At 38.1% G+C, this 24665-nt stretch overlaps 1 protein-coding gene across 2 annotated transcripts; it reads right to left on the bottom strand.

The window, feature by feature from the left end:
• Positions 1-2404: 2404 nt before the first annotated feature.
• On the bottom strand, positions 2405-15448 carry LOX (lysyl oxidase; the record flags this gene model as incomplete). 2 transcript variants are annotated; one of them, XM_081054455.1, is made up of 7 exons in its annotated part: positions 14437-15448; positions 13985-14093; positions 12488-12625; positions 11135-11291; positions 7606-7701; positions 7133-7248; positions 2405-6043 (listed from the first exon to the last, which is right to left on the bottom strand). In XM_081054455.1, the coding sequence occupies exons 1-7, from the start codon at positions 15101-15103 to the stop codon at positions 6037-6039; spliced, it is 1290 nt and encodes a 429-aa protein (XP_080910581.1). In that variant the 5' UTR covers positions 15104-15448. The 2 variants fall into 2 exon arrangements, with proteins under 2 accessions (XP_080910581.1, XP_080910580.1); XM_081054454.1 differs by lacking the exon at positions 2405-6043 and having other exon boundaries at positions 7129-7248; positions 14437-15219.
• Between the last annotated feature and the right edge of the window lie 9217 nt (positions 15449-24665).

The raw sequence follows: 24665 nt of genomic DNA, 5'->3' as shown, positions 1-24665 counted from the left end.
TTTCCTAATGTCATTCCTCTAAAAACAGAATGGCATTGTAATAATTGAAAATGGTTGACTCTAATATTTGCTGTATGAAATGGTATATTCATTAGTTTGCAAATGACTGGTAATATTGGCTCCAAATTTTTCAGGCTCCAAATATACCGGGGGTGCCAAAAAAACGTATACACATCACTTGTATTCATCTTTTGTTATCACTATACGAGTATATTGAGTATTACAATTTTAATAGTTTTTTTTCCTTTCTTAAAATGTGTGTATAGATGATGTATTCCAGAATTGTACTCCTGAACTCTATGTAACTTTAGTAACAATCATCACACCAATAAACGTTTATTTAAAAAAAAAATGTGTATACATTTTTTTGGCACCCTCTGTATACATTAGTTCAGTAAGATCTCTGCAAAGAAGATCCAGTGTTATTTGAATCACTTAAAAGAAAAAGGAGTTGTGTCTTATCAGGTGCTGTCGTATTTGTCCTTAACCCCTGTTATGTACAATTGTGTTTGCCTTGGTATGTGAGAAATTGGGACTAGCAATATTGTATTTCTAACAGTGACATTAGAATATTCTTGGTCATTGTATTGATGGTTCAACTTTTGGTTTTATGGCTTTTTCTTTCTTTCCAAAGTTGGTGCCTATTACCCATTGTTAAGCAGCAAATTATTGGAACAGTTTGTAAATACATGCATACATCTTTCCTAGTCATTCATTTTCAATCCTATCTTTTTTCCTGCCATTGTGAGAAGTACTAAGATTTATTTCAAACTTACTTAAATGATGCTATTATGTATAACATAAAATAATTTCAAATATACACTATGAATGAATTATGATTGGTTCACCCTCAGTATTATCAACAACTAACATTTGGGGGACGGGAAATTTTAATAAAGAGTACCTAAAAGCATGCAAGGTACCTGACAAATGGGAAAAGGCTGTATTTCCTTCTAAAATAGGACATTGCAATGATCCCTTCCACTGAAAGGATCATTCTACACGTATTTTACCTATTTAATCGTTCAGTTTTTGGGAAGCAAGGCATGCAGTAAATTGGCAGGTTTCAGGTTTACCTGTGCCCTGCCATTCAAATGCTACCACTGTCATATATTTGTTTTAAGTAACTTGCAAATTATCCCATTTTTATGAACTGATAATTACTTAATATGGCATATCCCAGAGTTTCCCAAGAACAAACGGTTTAACAAGACAATGCTATTTAAAAAGAAAAAATAAATTATGGCAAAACAAATCTGAGAAACATTGGATAACAAAGATAAAGTGGTTTCTTTACTGCAGGGCTTCTCAGAATCATTAACATGGTAATATGTGTTGTGAATCTACACAAGAGAGATAACCTTTCTCATACTTTTACTATAGGGTTCTTTTTAAGTATCTTGTGAAACTAGAATTCCTCAATACACACTTGAGGAAATCAATAATCTCCTAATCCTATATAAATAATGCTTTACTCGTTCAAATTGAAAAGCGTTATGGTGCAAGGTCTTTGTTTAAATTTAAGCTGCAAATTACAACAGTGAACGTGATTTATTCAACCGGTGTTTTAATCCTCTACTAATGTTTGTGGCAAGGATTAGAAATATTAATAAATGAGTAACAAAAGCAGTCAAGTTTTCTGACAGAAAGGAAAGATATGCCCTCCCCTATCTTTGGTTAATGAGCTAATAATGGATAGTGCTTTAAATACTGAATACCAGTGAGACAAAAGAAATCATCTTTTTTGTTAATAAGGAAAGCATATTCAGATACTTTGCCTTGAACAGGTGAGGGAAGCAGGAAATTGGTGGTTCCAAATATCACCAATATTCTATTAACTCAAATCTGCAAACTACCAACCACAATCCTACCTCTGTTTGGCCTGCAAGAGTTCCTTAAAGGTGAATTGTTTTGTGGGTTAATTTTGCAACACTTGTCCATAGTTTGGGGCCTGTTTGTTCTCTCAGGTTACCAGCTTCCAGGCTAATCTGGTACATGTTTAAATAAGGATTACTATGATAGGAATGCTTCTCTTTATGTAAATAATTTGTATTTTGAGTTGGAGGTGTCCCCAAGTGTATATAAGCTTATGCATAAATATGCTTCGAAATCCTAATCAAAACCGAGTGTGGTTTTTCTCACAGTGTCAGCTCTGTGTCCTTAGCAATGGATGGTAGTGATGACAAAAGTTAGGATCCATTCATGTATGATAGTTTCTTTTTTAAAGCATGACCTAAATTTTTTATCCATCATAAACAAGTTGCAAGTCATGTGAGATTATTAAACAATTTCTTAATACAAAAGGCAACTAAGCAAAACCACCAGCCATACACAAGGCTAAGATTTTAACCTACAATGAAATTCATAACATTTATTTATATGTAACAACAAATGACCATTGTAGATACTTGAACTCATTTATTTAAGGCATTTTTATATAATCTTGCAATCATAATATAGGCATATAATGAAAGTGTGAGAATATAAAGAATATAAAGCCCATGTCTGACCACTTAAAATAAGAGTTCTTCAAAAAGTTACAAATGTTTTACAAATAAGATTCCTGAAAAATTTGGAAGAAACTAAAACTTCACTAAAAACATTACAATACCAAATGATATGTCACTTAGTTTGTAGCAAGCAGTTATATATTAATTAAATGTTTATATCCTGTGAGCTAAGACAACACATTTTACATTCAAGTTGAAATAATTTAGCACCATTTTGGCTTAAAAGATAAATGAAATGCTTTAAAGTGTTGAAAAGTGGCCCAGGACTTTTGGTAGCTGGGAATGAAATATAGCTGTTGTTTGAATATATTAATTATGAATATGAATTCTAAACAAAAAATATAGAAAAGGGTAATTTTTACTTATTAGTTACTATACTGTTAGTATCAGAACAAGTTATTTTTATAACAAGGTATCTTTTGACCAGAAAGTCCATATTTTCACACAATTCGCTAAAGATGAATTCAGTGTCATGATAGTTTTAGTGAACTGCATTTCCTCAAGAATTGAACTATTGAGAATGTTTATGTGGGTGGTTATCCGAGGGGGTTTCAAAGAGAAAAAAATTTATTGCTCGTTATTACAGATAATGCCTAGTGAATAATTACGATAGAAATTGAATAAAATTATGTAAAAATATAAAGATTTCCTGGAAATAGGCAAGTTATGGATTCATATTTTCTGATATTGTCGGGAGACTGCATCCTAGCCTCCAAGGTCAAGACATCTTTAATCCAGACTGTGGTCTGAATAATTATGAGGCCACTAAGAGGGTGTGTGGAAAACTCACTGAACTATTTTCCAATGGAGCCCATTTTTTCACAGTCTTTGTTAGTTTAAAAGCCAGTCTATTTTTAGTACTCAACATTCTTTGTGTCATTTCTATTTCCTTTGTTTTTTTGTTGTTTTTTTTTTAAAGTTCAGTAAGACTGAATTTTTATTTTATTAATGGATAACTTTTACCAGCTAGTCATTTTCTGTGAATTTTAGTACTTATTCAGAGAGGAGATCCCTTGAGGTTCAAAAATATTGTGTTAAATCAATACTCGTGAGTTATTTGGGAGTATTTAAAGGTGATTGAGGTGGAAGAATGTTGACATAAGGAGTAAGTGAGAATCTTTAGCCTCCTAATTGAAATTTTTCTTCCCCAAATCAACCAAGTAGTACATATTATATTTAAAAGGCAGACATTTCAGGGATTGGAAACATATTTTTAATTATCAGTAACACATACATGCATATAGCTATTAATTTTAACTTATTTTTAAAATAAAATATGGTCATGAAAAACAATAATGCTTAAAATAAAATTTTTTAGACATGTGCTTAGAGTTGTTAAAAATGAAATAAAGTGAACCTGAAGGGTAATGAGATTTTTAATACTTCATTGAGATTAGAGACACTCTTTTTGATATCCTAATGCCGAGCATGTGAGTGCCTGGCGTATATTAAGATGATAGATGGACAGACAGCTGGAAGCCCCAATGAATAATCGTAAATATGTCTTCTCATGTATCCAAAGGCCATTGATATCGGCTAGCTTTTCATACAGGGGTAACAATCTTGATGAAACAATTGATCTTAAATCTGTAGTTGCCAGTCTGGCTCAGTATTAATACTGACAGTAGTTGTTTTTTAAAAAAAGCAAATATGTTAAAACATCTCTATTAGAAAAGATTACAATTTGAAAGAAAGGATCATTCTACAATCTTAAAACTAATAAGGTAATTTAAGGCAAAGAGGTACATCAAAGAAGCTATCCCATAGCTCAGATACTACTAACTCAATGCAAGTTCCGGGTTTTTATCAAGCTGTCTGTATTCTCTGTTGTAAGTGTGTGCCCTGGCTCACGTGGGGTGTGTGGCCTGCTATCATCTACCCTCTGATGACTGTCCATCTCTAGCCATCTCGCCATGCTAGGCACCCGTGAGTGCGGAATGATTATGAGTAATTGGTGTTGACTTTACAATTCCATGATATATATATATACACACACAAACACTTACACAATACAAAGATGCTAACTCATTGTTCTACTTAGTGTGCATGTCCTGGCACTTGAAATACCTTGCTTGAAATTTTAATACTGGTTCATGTAGGAATACTTCTGCTTAATCATCACTCACTTAAAAGTGTAATTCGATTTCTTTCTGCACCTTTTGAACCTAGGAAAAAGAGAATTTCTTCAAATTCTGTTGTGGCACAGGGTTTCACAGTTTAAAAAAGAAAATCACAGCTGTCTGATTATGCAGCACAGTCCTCGGTTTTACAGAAAGTTGTTCTTTTTCCCCCTTAGTCACCAACCTCTCAAGTATGTAATGCTCTGTGCTTTGCAAATTTGAAGTATATTTCAGACACAATCACACACACACAAAAAACATGTATGAATGATTCCTGGATGACCTAGGGTAAGGTTCCTGTATCCACATAATTCTGGCATCTATTCTGGATAATTTGAGAACTTTAAGCATTCCTCTTTCTAAAGCTGAACATACAAAAAAGTGGAAAAGGTGAAAATTCGAATATATTTTCCATTAATTTTTTTAAGGTATTTGAGAGACAGTTGTGGTTTAAGGGACTTTTCAGATGATTTTTATTTTATGGCAGTAAGGAAATTTTTTTGGCTAATACTTCAGTATACTTAAATGTGTATGATCTCTGGATGTATCACACCTATCATCAGAATAACTTCCCATTGACACAGTTGTCCTATGTATACCAGTCCCCAAAATGGTAATTTTTAAGAACGCCACTTAAACTCTCTCTGCCAATAGGAAATTGAAAGAGGAAAGGGGAGCATCAACAAATGTTAGACAGGAGTTGGGCAGCTCAATTACTTCATTCGTTCCAAAACAAAAACTGACCTGAGTCAGGATGAAATTGTACACTTGACAGAAAGAAAGGAGTTTACCTACGAGTTTTAAAATGTAAACATAAATTTTATATAGGGATATAACTATCTGAATACATATATTGCCATTTCTCTGCTATATAGTAATATTTCTTGACACCAATGGTAATGTATTTGTTCCTTCCTCAGCACCAAACGTGTCCATATCTGTTTAAACAGTAGGAGCCTCATTTCTAAATTAATCTATGCCAGGACATATAAGTCAGTTATTATTGTGGGTCACTGAAGTTTCAGCACTTAGAAAATTCCCAGCTCAAAGTAATTTGGGCTCATTTGTTGAAATATTATTTTCCCCTCTTGCACTATAATTTCAAAAGGAGCATAAGAAATTTTGATTTCTTTGAAAGAGCCAAGTGTGCAACTACAGAAGTGAAACATTATGTTACTTCACAAAGTAATGTGAATAATAATATTAAAATTTTCCCAAATAATGTCGATTTAAATGTTCAAAATCCAGTTATGTGCTTTGGTATAAAACAGTACAAACAAAAATTCCTTTGTTGTTTTCTGTTCTCGTTTTCAAAATACATAAATCCTACTGAAGTTAATCTATTTTTTTTTCCCGCTTCAGAACACCAGGCACTGATTTATCCATTGGGAGTCTTGGCTTGGTTTTTAATACCTATATTAAGAAACAAAATAGGACAAGTTATTAACCTGATAATATTTTAAATGAGTACAGTAGACAAATTTGAAGTCAACCTTTTAAAAAATTGAAGTATCAGTTTCCCTCCATCTAAGCAACAGTCAGTCACCTTCTGAAATTATCCATTGATACCTGATTTTAACAGATTTGTCAGTAGCACAGAGTGTATGCCTGAAACCTACAGACCTGATGTTTATAGTGGAAAGAAATGCCTTCTGAACCAATCAGACCAGCATCCTGCCCTAGGTGAATTCACTCCATTGGAGCCTGTGTGGCATGTGCACCGAGAAGCAGAGGCCTGGGCTCTGCACCATCCTGCATTAGTCCTTTCCCAGCGTGGTTTTGGTAGAATGAGGCATTAATGGGCAGGACAGTGGGTCAAAGCCAATACATCACATATTGGTATGTGCTGGGATTCTATCTAAGATTTCATTCGAAGAAGGGTTTCAAGTCTAAGAAAATTAGGAAGGCACCTCCACACATCCCTTCTATTGTGGGGTATTTCCCCAGTACTTGTTCTAGAACTCAAATTTGTGAACCCTTGATTTCTCCAGAGTAGGCAGTCTGAGGTCTTCAGTTGCATTCTTTAAGGCAGTGATTTTTCAGAATGTACTTTGAAGAACTCCAGGAATTTCTTCAAAGCTCCTTCCTGGGCTATTTGGCGGGAGCAGGAAACCCCACTGTTTGGGCTCCCACGTGGTCACCCACACTGCGTATTGCATATTTTATTAGGTTGGTGCAAACGTAATTGGGGTCTTTGCAATTTTTAACCTTCTAACCCGCAATTACATTTGCACCAACCCAATACATATGCAACATCCACACAGGCTTCTTGTGGGTGTATGTCTTGTCTTGAAAACTGCACTTTAGAATGATAACTCAAGTAGTACATCCCCCCTTCTCTAGAATCACTTCTAACTACGTGATAGCAGACTCGTTACCATATCTACCTTTGACCTAGTGTACAAGGAAGCTACAGTAGAAGAAACAGACGTGTCCTATATAATGCAAATCACAAAATGCTTTGTGAAGAGAGTAGTACTTAATGAGGCAAATGAGACTCACGGTGAAATCGTGCAGCCCGAGGCATACGCATGATGTCCTGTGTAGCGGATGTCACAGCGCACGACATTGTTGGAGTAGTCTGATTCGGGCACCAGGTAGCTGGGGTTCACGCTGACCTAGGCAAGGCAAAAGTTATCCGCATTTCACATTGATTTCATCAGCAGCGTGTCCTGGTCAATTGCTTCCTGTTTTCACAGGGCTGGCATGCTCCAGTTAACTCAAGCAGGGAGGGTTAAGGTAGGCAAAGGGTTCAACTCGGAAGAAGTTTTAGGAGGAAGCTGTGTATTTCTCCCTGAAGTTCTTTAAGAGATGTTTTCATATATCTGGGTTCATTTAGAAACAGTTGTATAAGATGTATAATTGCTTTCAGGATTGTGATTATTCAACGTTTGAATCCAGAGGAGGGGGTCTATTGCACTGCAATTGAACATATTGTAATACATTACAGGTACAGTATTTTCAAAGGTCTCTACCTTTAGAATGTAGTTTCCAGGTTGTAAATCTGTAATATCAATCCATTGGCAGTCTATGTCTGCATTATAAGTATCGTAACAGCCAGGACTCAACCCCTAAAACAAATAAAATAAAAAATTTTCAAAGATGGTATTTAGTTAGGGTGTGCTAAAGAATATGCTTATTATGTGCAAATTAATTTTTAAGTTAGTACTTACAAGAGTTTGACATAAAACTATACTTATATTGCATCTCCCTTGAGAAGTATATATTACTCAGCCTTATAGCACCTCCAGCTAAAAAAAATACAGGGCTAATATAAGTAGCAGTACATCTAGCTTCTTAAAAGTGTCATAAATCACCATTGATAAATACAATCTTAAGTGACAAAATAGGCCTTCACCAAAATTCTACACTATCACCCATTCAGGAAAAAAGGCCATCTAATAATTGATTTAGCTCAAATGTCCTCTTCTCCGTGCAGCCCTCCCCAATTTCCCCTTTTGGAAATTACCTTTCTGTGCACTGCCCGTGATACTTTTGTGTGTCCATAGCTATTATAATGTTTATCCTTTTATGTGTTATAATCATACTATACCAAATCATGTCTGAGTACAGTTGTAAGCTCCCTAAGGGCACGATCTATGGTTGCTATTTTAAATAACATTTTTAAACATGATACATATATAAATTCAGTTCTCACAACTACGTGAGGCTGGTGCTATTATTATGCCCATTTTACAGATGGGGCATCCAAGGCACAGTAAGCTTAAATATTAGGTTGGTGCAAAAGTAACTGCGGTTTTTTGCAATTATGTTTAATCTTTTAAACTGTAATTATTTTTGCACCAACCTAATAACTCACCAAAAGATATATAACTTGTAAGTGGCTGGGCTGGTTTTGAATTTAGACAAACCGGGTCCAGAGTCTCTGTTCTTAACCACCACACTATACTCTCTCACACATAGTCACTGAAATATTTTGTTGAATTAAAGGATGAATGTATGCACCAGTGAGTGAATTCCACATCACTCCACTTGCTATATTTACTTATTCACTTGAATAAGTAAATGAGTGACGTCTACCGGCTGAGAGGAGAAAAACACCAATGAGATACGGTCCTTGCTCTCCAGAAAGTTACAGTCTTGGAGAAGTTTGTTCAAATTGAAGTCTGTAGGTATATTCTTCATTCTATTAGTTCTTCACAGGAAGTTTAACTGTTGTATTTTTATTCTAATAGTAATCTGAAGTAAGTTAAAAAGCATATGCTAGAATCATTGTAGCTCAATACTGCCGTTTAATTTCAGCACTCAGAATTGCTTTAGTGCTTAAACTTACTTCGATCACCAAAGGGATGACAATGTCCTCTAAGCATGTTCTACCAATACTGGTGTGGCTATAGCTTCATTTGGGAAGAATGGGGGAGAATTGTGTTCTCCTCGAGCATACAGTATATCAGACAGGCCACACACATAAGTGCCTGTGCCACAGCAGTGAGAACTGTGGAACCACTTTGCTTACTACCGACCTGCAATTGTTCATTAAAGTTATGTTGAGAAGTAAATGTGGAGGGTGCCAAAAAAATGTATACGCATTTTAAGAAAGGAAAAAAATCTATTAAAATTGTAATACTCAATATATACTGACAACAAAAGATGAATATACACATCATGTGTATACAGTTTTTTGGCTCCCCTGGTATATAATGAAGAATTTTTGGTTTCTGATTCCAGCACATAATTCTGATGTTGCTACCATTCCTACTGCATTCATGGCATTATAAGGGATTCTTGGGATTAGATACCTATTTAAAACAGGTTTCAATAATGCTGCAATGTGTATCTTACTTTCAAGTGAACCAAAGAGCTTTAAAGAAACGCTGAAATTGGCGCTGTAGGATTTACTCAACTGGCAGAATTTAAGCATGAGCTTTTATTATTTGAGCTAGCAAACAAAAAAGCAAGAGTTTTTAAGGGCAGTAAGCAAACAGGTATTTCATGTATTCAAAGTCAACCTGTAAAAACAGATTAAATGGAGAACCTTAGCTGAGCCTGTCTACACTAGCTATTTGGTTTTAGCAAAATACAACTGTTTCGTACATTAAATTAATGAGACAGTTTCTAGTTTCCTATATATTTAATATGTAAAATTGTTATCTAAGAACTTAAGAGTTATATGAAAGTATAAATATAAGGAAGTTATATCTAGTTTCATATTTGGATATATTTCAGCAACATTGTAATACAACTAATCTAAGTCAACATTGGGGTTTTGTGAGAATTATTTTTACCTTTAAATAAAACACCAATCTAGTGACAAACACAAGTACATAAATCACTTGCAATGCAAGACCCAGTGAATAATGATCAAATAGGACATAACAGGGGTTGATCAACAGGAAAGCTACCATATAAAATGAAGTAAGGTCACCCCAAGAAGTTGGGGGACTAGAAGTGCTATAAATAAATACCTGTAGTCCTAGTTTCAAATATTTCAGCAGTGAGCTGTCCAGGGTGCCTCTTTTTCTAAATGAAGAGAATGAACTCCAGGTCCCCTGCATAGGCGAATGCTGTGGGACTTCATGGAGTGAAAAGGGAATCTCTGTACGCACATGTGTAATGTGTGCATAGGTTACGTCTTCTTTTGCTGAAAGAAGAAGGCTGCCCCCGGGCACATGGAATGAACCTTTTCCCCCTCCAATTGCTATGATGTTCTAAGCTCAGAGAAAGAAGCCATGGTAACATTTAGGTCACCAAAAAGCTTCTTGCCACAGCCCTGGAATTTGCTTCCCCAGATGCCAGCTGCTGATTCCTTTGTGCCCTGAGTTATATACATTCAGTACGCCTTGCCCAGATTTCGGCTGGAGTAAAATTATAATGTCCTTTTACAAATTAGGGTTTCTTATGGAAATACTGGCGTGGCTTTTCACTGACACAGATTTTCCCATTATAAGACATGCAAACTGCTTAGTTCAGCACGATTTTTAAAAATCCATCCCAAGTACATCTGACATCAATTATACTCCAGGTTTAAATACATATGCATGGAGAAAGAAATTGTGTCATTCTGCTCTTATTTGCATGATTAAAAGAGACAGTGTTTAAAAGTGCTTTTTAATAAACTCATTTTCTCTCCTTTGCTAGCCACAATTACCACTCTATTTTCAGTTTATTAGGTGGAGGGAGGAATTGTTTTGTTGGTGAGAAAACAGGTATGTTTTCTGTAGTTACTTACCAAGCCTGTTAAGGAACACAGAATGAGTGCAGATATTAGAAACCTTTCAGATTTTTTCAGAGAGTAAAGTGCTGCTTTTTATTGTGGAACTTAATAAGGCATCAATGGGCATGCACGTGACATTCTGTGATGATGAAATACTTTAATTTGGATCATCAGGCCATCACTTTTCTTTTCCCGATTATTTCCATCTTGACTAGACGACCCTCTCAATGAAACAGTTTATAAAAGATAGTCCAGAGGAAAGAAAATAGAAGGCCACTTAGTTCTCTCTCTGAAGCGTGTGGCTTCCTGATTTCATAATGCCCACCTACCTGTGTGTGTGCAGTGCATGCAAATCGCCTGTGGTAGCCGTAGTCACAGGATGTGTCCTCAAGACAGAAACTTGCTTTGTGGCCTTCAGCCACTCTCCTCTGGGTGCTGGCATCCAGCAGGTCATAGTGGCTGAACTCGTCCATGCTGTGGTAATGTCTAATGTGCCACACAACAGAGACAGCAATCAGTAATATACAGAGAAAAAGCAACAAGGACTTTAGATGGCTTACCCGCTGCCTCCTACATTTAAATTCAGATCAAAATTATCTTCTTAAAGCCAGGTTCATGCTAGATTTTCCTTCTCCCCAGGGACAGAAATCTATCAAAATTGTAAGCTTTTAACCTTGCTTCTAAGGAAAAAAAAAAGACTATTTTGAGTATTTTACTTTTCTATTACAGCCTGTTTTTATCTTTAAATATTAACTGGAAATAGGCAATACATGATCTGTGTTCCAGTGAAACTTGCCATATGTTCACTAGTATATTTCTCTTGGCTGCCACTACCGATGCTTCATTCCAAAAAAAGAAAAGCACACGCGTCTGAGGAAGTTTCTGTGAGATTTTAAAGAATTGAGTTCTGCTAGATTTAAAATCATGACTGAAACGCAAAAGAAAAAAATGTTGTGTTTTCCCCACCATTATTTTTTAGCTAGTTTAAACTTTTATTTAGAAATAAAACAACTCTTTTATTAGGAAATTAGGTGCTCGTGTCTATTGTTCCATTTTATTAAAGAGAAGGTGCTAAGGTGTTCATCTTCTCACATTTAGGAAAGAACAAGAAATGGCTCGAATTGTAGAAAGTTTTAAGGGCACACACCAGGAGTTCCTGGCAGTAAACAGCTGGCCAATTTATTAAGGCAAATTATAGAATTACCTAATGTGAAAATCTTTAAATTTATGACAGAAAAGGAAAAGTCAATACATGTCTTAAAAGATGGAGGTAGATCTTTCTCAGCTCATGGAATGCATCATCTACATTTTTCTTTGAGAATAGTATCTGAATTTTTTTGTTAGCTATTTGTGGTCTTTAGTGAATGCTAACTAACTGTAGCTCACCTTGGCAGCAAGAGGCTTCTTTTAGAAATTTTACTTGTATATTGGAGTAAAATTCTACTGAAGCCAATTGCTATATCCTGTCAACAGTTTTAATAAGCTGGATTTAGAATGTCTAGTTGAAAAGACAACAGGATCTAGTAGTTGACGTATTAAAGATAGACTCCATTGGTTATGTCAAATTACATAGAGAAAATTCCAAATGTATTCATAAATAACAGCAACTTTCTCCCTTTGGGCAAGAATTATCTGAAAAGTAAAAAAGCAACTCAAAAGTACCAAGAGGCCCATCCACTTACTGGTGACAGCTGTGCCATTCCCAGGAATATCTTGGTCGACTTGGTAAGAAGTCTGATGTGCCTTGGTTTTTCACTCTTTGGGGAAATCTTAATAGTACCCGGTGATCATAATCTCTGACATCTGCCCTGTACGCCGAACTGTGATTTTGAGAAAACAACCATCATTATTTTCACAGAATATTAACTAAAGACAAAAGTACAAGCAAAACCTTTTCATTGTATAATGGTGACTACTCTCCTAGAACAGGGCATTTTGCTTATTTTGCTTATTGCTGACTCTCCAGATCCTAGAACAGTGCCTGGCAAGTGGTCAGAGCTCAGTGAGTATTTGTGGAACGGGTGAATGTATAACAATTACTGAAATCCACAGTTTAGAAGTAAAATTAGCATTAAATAATAAAATTAGCATTGAAAATGTATATGTGGTAAGTAAACTTTGCATTTGTAAACAATTCAAGTTTAACCATATGAATGAGTGAAAGTGAGGTGGAAATTATCCCAAATCAAACAATCATCCACATTTACTTATTAAGAACTTTGACTTGAACAATACATTTCTTCTTTAAAAATTAAAATGTAAAGTGGGTAAACAATTCTAAAAGAGTGCACCCAGATTAGATAAATGATTTCATAACTTCACTATCTTCAAAACAATATTACTATATTAATATCATACGGGGTGCAATGGTGTGAGTGATACAAGGCTGAAGAATAAAAATGATGAGTTTGAATTTCTTCTCTTCCTTTAGCCCAATGGTTATAAAGGGTCAAAGTGGGAGAAATACACAAACAAACATTACTATGTATATATTCTGTGTGAATGTGTATTCAGATACTATTGATGACCTTATTTTACACTGTAAAAAAAAAAAAAAAAATTATTATGAGACCTATCAGAACCTCTTTTGCTCCCTCTGCTGGTTTCCCAGAAGCAAACTCCAGAGAAACCCATTCCTAAAATTGCTATGATTTTATTTTAGGACTGATGGAAAAACAAAGCTCTTGCTCACGCTGTTATTCTGGCTGAAGTAATACCAAAACAACTAAGTTAATTGTGGCTTCAAACAAAAGAAGACAACTTAACCTTTGCCAATAACGAATTCCACACTGGCAAATTAGCCCCCAATCTTTTAAGCGTGTATTAAGCTCATCCATTGCATTATTTTTCCCACTTTATACTACAGTTGTCTAATAGGAAGCTATTGGGAACAGTTGGCTCCAAAGTTTAAGGATCTTGGAAAGAAAACAGGAGAACACCCTCACACACTCTCCTGGATAAGGGTTTGCTCCATCTCCCTGATTTGTGCTGCAGTTTGAAAGACAGAACCCACAGAAATACTCAAAATTTTAACTCCCCATCCAGGTCAACATACTCAGGATACTAAGTCCCATTCCCGCCTCTTGTCAGCACGGAACAAGAGTGTTCAGAACCAGGCACCAGGTCAGCCCTTGGAACCAAGACGGGGGAGCCTCACCGCCAAGATCCCATCCCCGTACCTGGCCAAGCAGTTTTCCTCCGCAGCGCATCTCAGGTTGTACATGGACATCTTTTGCACGTACGTGGATGCCTGGATGTAGTAAGGATCGGGCACCAAGTCCGGGAGACCTAAACGTCAGTGGGCGATGGGCACAGCAGTGAGACAACCCAGCGCCCCCTACCCCGCCTCCGGGTCCCTCCAGGTCCCTCCTATTCCTTATCCTTCGCCCAACCGGCCTGCGGTGTGGGTGTCTGGCTGCGGGTAGCAGGAGAACAGGGGCGCCCCGGGCTGCAAAGCAAAGTGGAAAGGAAGCAGGAGGGGCCGGCCAGGCGCGCGGTTTGCACCAGATTCCAGGGCTGCCTGTGCAGGAGCAGGGGGAGGGATCGCATCGCGGGGACTGGGGCCTGCCGCGCCCAGGCGGCCACGTCGGGGAGCCACCAGCCACGTCGGGTATGGGTGCCCGGAGCTTACCGTACTGGAAGTAGCCGGTGCCGTAGCCGGGCCGGTACCTGCTCCCAGGCCGAGGCCTTTCGTACGTGTCATAGTAGTTGTAATAGGGATTGTCGTCGGAGTACTTGTAAGGGTTGTACGGGTCGTCGCCCACCATGCCGTCCACGCGGCCGGGCGGCCTCAGGTTGCCTAGCGCCGGGCGCTCTGCCGGCTCCGTCCGGTTGTGGGCACGCGAGGCGCCCGCGTTGCCAGCCCCCGACGACAAGTAACCAGGTTGGAACCAGTGACGGGCGGCAGGCCTGGGGCGGCCCGTGGCGGCTCCGGACCAGCCGGGGGTCCGCGCCCGCGTGGGTGCCGTGCGGTTGTTGCGGAGCAGCAAGATGGGCGTGCGCGGCTGTGGGGCAGCAGCGTGGACGGCACCCGGGGCCCTGGCGCCCTGGTCCCGTCTACGCTGCGGCTGGTACTGCGAGCCCTGGCTCAGCAGGCTGAACACCTGCCCGTTGTTCTCCCATTGGATCCTCTGGCTCCAGGCGCCCGGGACCGCCGGCGGGTCCCGGGGGGGCTGCTGCTGGCCGGCGGCCGGCGGGGCGCAGCGCAGCAGCACGCAGAGCTGCAGTGGCCCGAGCAGGAGCGCGGTCCAGGCGACGCGCATCGCTCCTCTGCCGGGCTGTCCCCACTCCGGGAGCATGCAGCTCAGGGGCGAGGAACACGGGGCTCAGATCACGTGTGAGAGAGACGTCTTCCACCAAGGAGGCACGGGGAGGGCGAGTATCTTAGTCCCCGCCAAGCAGTGCCAAGGGTGTGAGCTGCAGACCCTGCTCCAGCGGAGACAGCTGCTGGGACGTGGCACCCGTCGTCTCTCGTCTCGTTCCCAGTCCTTTCGGAAGGCGACGGAGAGCGCGCGGCGGCCCCGGAGAGCGCGCAGTGTCTGCAGTGAAGGAAGGAGGAGAGATTTTAAACTTTCTGGCACGTTTGCAAAGTTACACAAGCCGTTCTGGCCCGGCCACCCCTCCGCTATTTGTTCACGTAATGTGATTGGAAACGTGCAAGGGGGACAGCTCCTCAACTCTGCCCCTCCCTCCCCGTCCTATCCTCCTCCCCCCAGACACGTTGCACAAGGAGCGTTAAGGGGAAAGAACAAAACGGAACACACATCCTGAGACACGCTCGGCTTAATCTGGGGCGAACATGCAGGAATTTCAAAAGACTCAGACAGGCAAAGGCAGCCAGGCCATGGGGCGACGCCAAAATATGCATGAAGAAAAATGCTATTAGGTCACCAGCCCTGGAGAGGCGGGAAGTCCAGAGGTGGGAGGGTGTTGGGGGCGAGAGTTGGGGGGGTGGGGGGAACGATTGTGACTAACATTATCCATAAGGAGTTAACCAGACAAATTTCCCAATGCATACCCACTCACTTTTAAGCGAAGCGCCCTCAACAAATAAAACCGAGGATATCAAATGTTGTTTTCCTGTGTGTAGGTAATAGGAGAAATGGGTTACAAATTTGTTTCCTACACTGAGTATTTTAATATCCAAAAGTGCAGTGTTACAGGGAACAAAAGCCAGCTAATGCTGAAGCAATGAATAAACCTGTCTCTTTTTCAAAATGCTGGCTGATTCGGACTTTGAGTGGAAGTGAAGAACCATCTTTCATCTTGACAGTGTCTACCAGGAAGTTTCTTTAAAGTGGGCTGAAGCAAGTCTGCCTAATAGAGCACTCAGAAGACAGCTTCAAAAAGCATTTTATCTGACTTTTTTTTTTGGTGGGGTGGGGGCCCATCTACATCTAGTAAGGAGGTTTGACTTTGGATTTTAAAAACTTAAATCAGCATTTGTTAAATGGTGAAAAGTTCTATAGTGTTTGATTGATTTTCCGATTTAAACAAAGAGGTTGCTGAAGAAACAGCCTTGGGGTTCAGATTTCGGTACAGAAAGGAGAGTAAGAATAGCCAGAGGAGAATGGGTAGGAGGATAAGCTGGGAAGTAGGTAACTGCTGACTGGAAAAAATGGACCAGTTAGTCACATACCACTCAGGTTTGGGGCAGCGCTGGAAACATTTCAAAGAAAAATTGGTACTAAACCGCTCTATTTAAAACAACTACTCAAACCCCAATTTCAATAACTATTTTATTGGTGTCATTGGGCTGTTGTCAAGATATACTTAAATATTCAGCTATCTCTGTTAGTCTCTGTCTCTCTATGATTAATCACCACATTTTGGTGGTATGGTGGACATCTGCTGATTTGACTGCCCAGTATCCATTTCGCTTTTTTCTGGTAAGAACAACTGTATTTTCCTTTGGGAAACTTCCTACCCAATTGAATTATGGAACTGACAGCATTCGCAAGACTTCCCCCATTTCAAGTAGCAGTTGGTCATGAGATCCAAGCCTGTCTAATCAAATTGTCTCTGTAGAATTTGAATCTGGAGCAGGACACAAGGGTCAAAAATGTTGGAGCCCACTCATTCCTCCCACTACTGAAAGAAAGTGTCTGTGGGGTCTTGGTACCCAGAGTACCCCCTGAGCTGTTTTATACCAGTGCCTTCCAAGACCTGGTTCTTCCACTTTTCCTTCTAGTCTTCCCATGTGTATCTTTGTGGCTTCACATGGTCACAGTCAATTTCTGTTATTCGTCACATAAAGACCCCACACTGACACTGAGAGAGTTGTGGCCGGCTCTCTAATCTAATCAGATCGCAAGATTTTGAGTCAAAGGCAGTGAGTTTGTCGCTTTTTGAGTCAAGTTAGATTTGCTAGGCCCATGACCACACAGCATCTTTGGTCACAACGCGACATCAAGTGGAAGCTTGCCAACGGATCGGCAAATCTGTTGCTTATACGATGAAGATACAAATTCAAGATGCACATTTCACTGCTGACAGTTCAGTGTCATTTCTCTCTGTGAAGGACAGAGACATCTCTAGCTGTCATCTTACAGACGTGATGCAGTGGTTAAAATTAAACTGCTGAATTTCTCCAAAGCCACAAAGAGAAGATAGAGTAAAAAGAAGCAGGTGTATATAATTTGAATGGACAGGCCAAATTATAGGAGAGGCAGGAAGGGAGAGACTATAATTATCTCTCATCTGAAAAAGACTGCATGTACCCACGAGCAGCGTATTCCCCAGAAGAGAGAAGCCTGTAACTGCTTGGCCACATGTCCCTCAGGGAAGACCTCTGCTGTGGAGGTCACACTGTCAGAGCAGCAGACCACAGCAGCTTGTAATGGGAGGGAAGAAAGTGTGTGCTGCATCTCAGATAAAACTTCCTTGTTTTCGGTTCTGGTTCTCTCAGAAAGCAAGCTATGTGTCTCTGGACAGCTGACTTACTTCCCCTGGCTCGTAGTTATCTGTAGAAATCAAGAATGAACCCAAATCCCTTCTAAAGTATTTTTCCTCATTTTAAAATCTCCGATTTTTGTGAATACACAAGTAATTTCAGCTATTTTCAAATCATTCACTATGTTCCATTATGATTATTCATGTTTAATTGAATAATTACTTCAGTAGGACTTTACTACATTGGATGTAGTTTAAGTGTGAGCTAGAATCTGCAGACTGCCATTTTCTCTTTTTACTTATTTCCCATCTGTGAAATTCAGTATACATTTATTTCTTTTACAAATACTTCTTGAACACATTTATGCTGTGAAGTGTAGTGTATCATAATGGAGATTGGCACGTAGGAACATTCAATGAGCATCAACTGAGTCAATCATTTTCAAAATTTACAGCTGCATGAGGTTCACCAGTTTTTTGTTTTTTTTTTTAATTTGCTCCAACAGACTTGAAAATGTCTTATCAGGGTATAAATAACTAACAAGAACAGTAATGGAGTACAGTATTTATTTTCTTTTAAACACACACTACTTTAGTGGGAAAAAAACACATTCCCCTTTGTGACACATCCTAATGACACGCTTAGTTGGTTTTCTCTCTCTTCCACTTTCTCTAAACTCTCTCTGGCTTAAAACAGCCAAGTGAAAACAAACATGTGGCTACCACATTGGGGACAATTGAAAGTGTTTGTGAGCCCCATGGGAGACTGTCTAGACACACATTGTGCTCTCTGTTCAATGACAAAACTATTATTCACAGTATATGAGAAACTACAATTCCTTCTACTCAACATTGAAATTAATAATGATAATAATAATAATAATAATAATAATAATAACTGCAGTTACATCAGGATACCTTTAGCTTTTTAGATTTGGTAAAATCCACAGCTGATTTCACTTTGACCTTGAGACTTTCTTTTTGTTGACATTTCTCCAGTATATACCATAGAGGAAGAGAGCTGGAATTCTTCTTAGGTTCTAGGTTATCAATATCAAGGTCAAGGACTTGCACTGCAATGTCTAGCCCAGTGACCAAGAAGTGAAAGTTGTCATAAGTCTGTGTTCCTGTGTTAACTGCCTTTATGTTTTGGGATAATTCGTATAAATGGAAAGTGTAGTATGCAGAAAGCCCAAACCATATAGCAGTGTCACTGAATGACCAAAGCCAAAACACCAATGCCGCAGGGAAAGGACTGTAGGTTGAACATAAATGCATTTGTTTGAGACTCACCCAAATCTTGTTCTTTGGTAAAGACCAATGTTCATATGGGCTTTGGTGCCATGTATTTTGAAAACATCACAGAGAATAAAATAAAGTGTGACGTTGGAGATCTGTGAAGGGAAAATAATTGAGAGCACATAATATTATATTTTAAAAAAAGGAATTCAGAAAGGGAAACAGAGTGAAGTAAAGAAGCAGAAACCTTTTTACTGGGAGTAAAATGGAGGAGAGGAGTAGTGAGTCTTAATGTTAACAGTGTGCTTGTGTTCCCTTCTCCTCATTCTTGTCTTCTGCCACATACCACTTCCAGGTACTCACCCAAATATAAAAAGGAGACAGTTGGTACACACTTGTCTGTGTGTGAAGACTGAACCGGAAAAAAAAAAATCTGTAAACAGACTGGGTAGGAGAATTCCAGAAATAATGAATTTTAAATATATCTTGTTTGGTTACCTATCCCCTTGGGCCACCTAGGGAATGAAAAAGTGGAACTTAACCCTAGGGAACAGAAAAGTATTTCATTCTGGTGTCTTTAATGCATATTCATATATGATTAAGTTAATAATGTCAGTCACTATAGCAAAGTGGAAAAGTAAGAAGAGGTGGAGTTATGATAAGAGAATGGATCTTTGAAATTCAGTGAATCAGAGTTCAATGTAATTTGGTTATATTGACCACAAAAATAAAGGGTCAGCCAGTTGGCAAAACTGCCTTCATATAAAGTCCAAGTGATTTGATTGGGCCTGACGGACTGTCCAATGACAATGAAGTAACTGTTCTTCACACTGTGGGGTGTACTGGGGTCATTTCTGCTTTTAATTGATAGAGTAAAGTGTGTTTCTGGTCTACATCTCGGCTTATTTGCTGCTCCGTAGCTCGTCCTGGATTCAGCTTCAATGCCACAGAAACCGATACATTTTTTAATGTAATATAACGGGCATGATCCTCTGAGATGGTAGGATAGAGGTAAGGAGGGCATTTATGCTTAACTAAAAGCATGTCCTTCATCTGCCCGTGCCATGCAATGATTGTAATCCACCATTAGTCATCCGTTTGCTTTCACTTAACTCTACATACACTGGTTTCTTTGGGGGCCCAAGAGGAGCAAGACAGCAAATTACTTATAACCTAATGCAGATTATATGGAGTTGTGCTTTTTTTCCTCTCCTATAAAACAAAAGTTGTCAGAACATTTGAGGGTGGGATGTATAGTTGGCATAGAGGCGGAAAATTTTGACGGTGCTGGGAAGATGAAAACCTGTTTCCTAACTGTGCTTGAGGTCAGTTTTGAGAATCATAGTTCTTTCTCTTTCTGTTCTTCTTAAAATACGACTCATTTTACCATCTTACTTCCTCTCGATTATATAATAGCTTAAGCAAAGAATCAAAGATTTTTATATAATGGCTTTTAAAGGAGAGTCTTTTAACTCAGGCCCAGTTAGTTATAGTTAATTCATTTTTGTAAACTTGGGTTTCTTTGGTTTGTACTTATTTTTTTTTTTCTTACATTTCAACTATTTCATGGATCTCTTCCAGAAGGTGGAAGATAAAAAGGGAAAAACTGAAGCTCATAGTCTCTGGGAATTCTGTCTCCTGTAGGTCACATGAGAAAACGACAGTGACATATTTTTTGTACTTTATTCTCAATGGTCTGTATATGTTTCTGCAAATAATACAGGGACCTTTAATATAATGGCATATGGAAAATATTAAATGATTGAATGAAAATATTAAATGAAACATTGAATAAATATTAAGTGGAAAATGAATGTATACAACTTCAAAATGATCTGTGACTAAGGAATCTCCAATGCCCAAATAACTGAGTTGAATACACAAGGCCTTTTCAAGTTTGCTAAATGCATCCCTAGTAGAAGAAGGAAATAAGAAGGAAATACACAATAACAAGGAAAATAAGCAATTTAGTCACCCTCTAACAGGATAGTGCCTGTCCTCTCATAAATAAAAAGCTTTTTTTACTTCTTGTCATTTACTATGTTCCTAACACAATGCAAAGTACTTAAATGTATTACCTCATTTTATCCTCACAATAACCCTGGGATGTGCTTATTAGTACGTACTTTCATTTTATGGATAAGAAATGAAAGCTGAGAGAGATTCAGCAATATGCTCAGTTAAAAATGGGAAAACTAGATCTTGAACCCAGGTCTATCCTGTCATCAACCCCATATTAAACTCTTGCAATGTGAAATAGAAGGTAAATATTTGTTTCTTTGATTTTCTTTGTTTTAATCTTTGGGACAATTAAATGAGTGACTCATTCAAGGTAATATGTCAAGGAGGTTGTGGCCAGGCCAATTAAATGAATAGACTAACAATGGCTGTGGGATAAGTGTGACATACAAGTAAACTGGAAGGTGACAAGTAGTAGAAAGAACACTGGTGAAGGAGACCGACAGTCCTTGGATAACTGCTACCTCTACTATTTACTAACAAGATGTTCTTGGACGAATTACTTAACTATTTTGAGACTTGGATTTCTCAATGACAAGTGAAGGTAACAAGACCTATCTTGCAGAGCTGTTGTGAGAATGAAACGTTTGTGAAGTTTAGAGCAGAGAATCTAGTTCATATTAGACACTAAGTAGATGGTAACTGTCGTTACTGCTTGGTACTTGGACATTAGAATTTAAAAGTCAGCAAAAAGACTATTTGTGTATAGACAGTAATGCAGAAGGCATTTTTTTATAATTTTATTGGGGAAGGGGAACAGGACTTTATTGGGGAACAGTGTGTATTTCCAGGACTTTTTTCCAAGTCAGGTTGTTGTCCTTTCAATCTTAGTTGTGGAGGGTGCCATTTAGCTTTAAGTTGTCCTTTCAGACTTAGTTGTTGAGGGCGCAGCTCAGCTTGAGGTCCAGTTGCCATTTTCTAGTTGCAGGGGGCACAGCCCACCATCCCTTACGGGAATCGGGAATCGAGGAGTTGAACTGGCAACCTTGTGGTTGAGAGCCCACGCTCCAACCAACTGAGCCATCCAGGAGGCAGCTCAGCTCAAGGTGCCGTGTTCAATCTTAGATGCAGGGGGCGGAGCCCACCATCCCTTGTGGGACTTGAGTAGTTGAAGGAGCCCACCATCCCTTGTGGGACTCGAGTAGTTGAACCGGCAACCTTGTGGTTGAGAGCCCACTGGCCCATGTGGGAATCAAACCGGCAGCCTTTGGAGTTAGGAGGACGGAGCTCTAACCACCTGAGCCACCGGGCTGGCCCAGAAAGACATTTTTTATAAACATGGGAAAAAGGACAGTCTGCTTATGAAATGCCTATTTTGTTACTTTGAGACAGGAAGACTTTTTTGAAAAATAAATCAACTTTGTTGAGATATAATTTATATAAAATAAAATGCACAGCTTTCAAGTGTATGGTGTGATGAATTCACCTGGATTAGTTTCACCTACTCTAGAACTTCATGTAAGAAATTATACAATAGATACCCTCTTATGTATTTATTTTTTGCCCAGCATGTCCGTTAAGATTCATCCATGTTGTTGCTCAATTCGCAGTTCATTTGTTCTTCGTACTGAGCAGTATTTCATGCTATGAACATACCATGATTTGTTTGTTTTCCAGATCAAGGCTGTTATGAATAAAGCTGCTATGAACAGTCATCTGCAAGTTATTCTGTGGATGTATTTTTCATTTCTTTTTTGGAAATACTTAGAGGTAGATTTGCTGCACCTGTAGAGTAGGTCCATATTTAATTTTATAACAAACTGTCAAATCTTTTTAGAAGTAGTTGTATTATTTTACAATTATGCCAGCTACCTAGAGTTCCCACTATTCCATGTCCTTACCGACGTCTGATATTTCAGTCTTTTCCTATTTTAGCCATTGTGTTGAAGTGATATGACAGTATTGTTTAATTTGCATTTCCTTAATGACTAATGATTTTGAGCATTTCTTTCATATGCTATTTTTCATGAGCTACACATCTTTGAAATATATATTCTAATCTTTGGCCCAAGTTTTAGTTAGTTTTTTTTTTAATATTCTTATTGAGATATAGGAGTTTCTTTATATATTCTGGATATAAGATTTATATGAGCCATATATATTACAAATATTTTCTCTGAGATTTTTTTTTTTTTTAATGATGTCTTTTGAAGAATACGAGTTTGTAATTTTGGTACAATCCATTTTATCAATTTGTTTTATGGTTAGTGTTTATCCTGTCAAAGAAATATTTTTTAGCACAAGTCCACAAGATTTTCTTCCATGTTTTCTTCTAGAGGCTTTTTAATTTCAGCTTTGTGTTTAGGTCTATGATCCATTTAAAAATACTCTTTGGTATAATATGAATTAGGAGTTGAGTTTTGTTTCTACATGGATATCTAGTTGGTCCAGTACTTATTTGTTGAAAAGACTATTATTTTTCCAATGTGCGCCTTGGCACTTTGTCAAAAATCAATTTACCTTATATGTGCTAGTCTGTTTCTGGACGTCCTATTCTTTTTTCACTGATTTATTTACTTATGCTTATGTCAATACCACAGTCTTGACTCTTTCAGCTTTATAGTAAGTCTTGAAATCAGCTAATGAAAGTCCTCCAGTTTTATTTTATTTTTTCCAAAAACTATTTTGCCTGTTTTCAGTCCTTTGCATTTCCATGTACAGTAGTGCCTCGGTTTTCGAACATAATCCGTTCCGAAAGACCGTCTGAGTTCAGAAACGTTAGAAAACAGCTAACAGCTAGGACTCAGGATCTTGCACTCAGTGAAAGCTGCATGACACATTCACCTTCCGAGGCGGGTTCGAAAACTGAAGCATTTACTTCCAGGTTTACGGCGTTCTTAAACGGAAATGTTCATCGATGGAGACGTTCAAAAACCGAGGTACTACTATACAATTTAAAAACAGCCTGTCAATTTCTACCTAAAAAACTGCTGGAATTCAGATTGATCTATTCAGATTGAATCTATTGATCAATTTGGGGACAATTTACATTTTAACAATAGGAATCTGCCAATCCATAAACATGGTATGTCACTTCACTTACTCAGGTCTTCTTTATTTTCTTTCAGCAATGTTTTGTAATGTTCAGTGTAGAAACTTTGCATCTCTTTCATTAAATTTATTCCCAAGTATCTTATATGTTTTGAGGTTATTGTAAATGAAAAAAATGTAAGCTTAATTTTCTTGTTGCTTGTTTATAGAAATACAATTTATTTTATTTATTGACTTTACTTCCTCAAAAACTTTTCTTCATTAATATATAAGGAGGAGAAACTGCAAAAAAGTCCTGGTGTATGTAAATAAGAGATGAAAAAGATCAAGAGACACAAGGAAAGATTCTATATCAGCAATTTTAGAAAGTGGGTAATGAGAAAACAGTACCATATCAGCTAACTATTGCTATTTAACAAACCATTTTAAAACTTTGTGCCTTAAAATAATACACTTACTATTATATCACAGTCCTTTGGGTTAGCTGAGTAGTTCTTCTATTTTCACCTGGGCTCACTCATACAACTACATTAAGCTGTATTTTTGTCTCAGAAGTATATGTAATATATACTTTATTCTATCTGTGAATGAATCGCTTTACTGGGAAAAATAATTTTGACCATAAAAAAATCTATTTAAAAGAACACCAGTAATTCATTTCACATACTCACAATATTAGGTAATTCCAAATATATTGCTATTTAATCTAAAATATTAATA

This window comes from Rhinolophus hipposideros (genome assembly GCF_964194185.1).
Source record: "Rhinolophus hipposideros genome assembly, chromosome: 7".
In the NCBI taxonomy this organism is placed as follows: domain Eukaryota; kingdom Metazoa; phylum Chordata; class Mammalia; order Chiroptera; family Rhinolophidae; genus Rhinolophus; species Rhinolophus hipposideros.
This window is presented reverse-complemented; position numbering and strand designations above follow the sequence as displayed.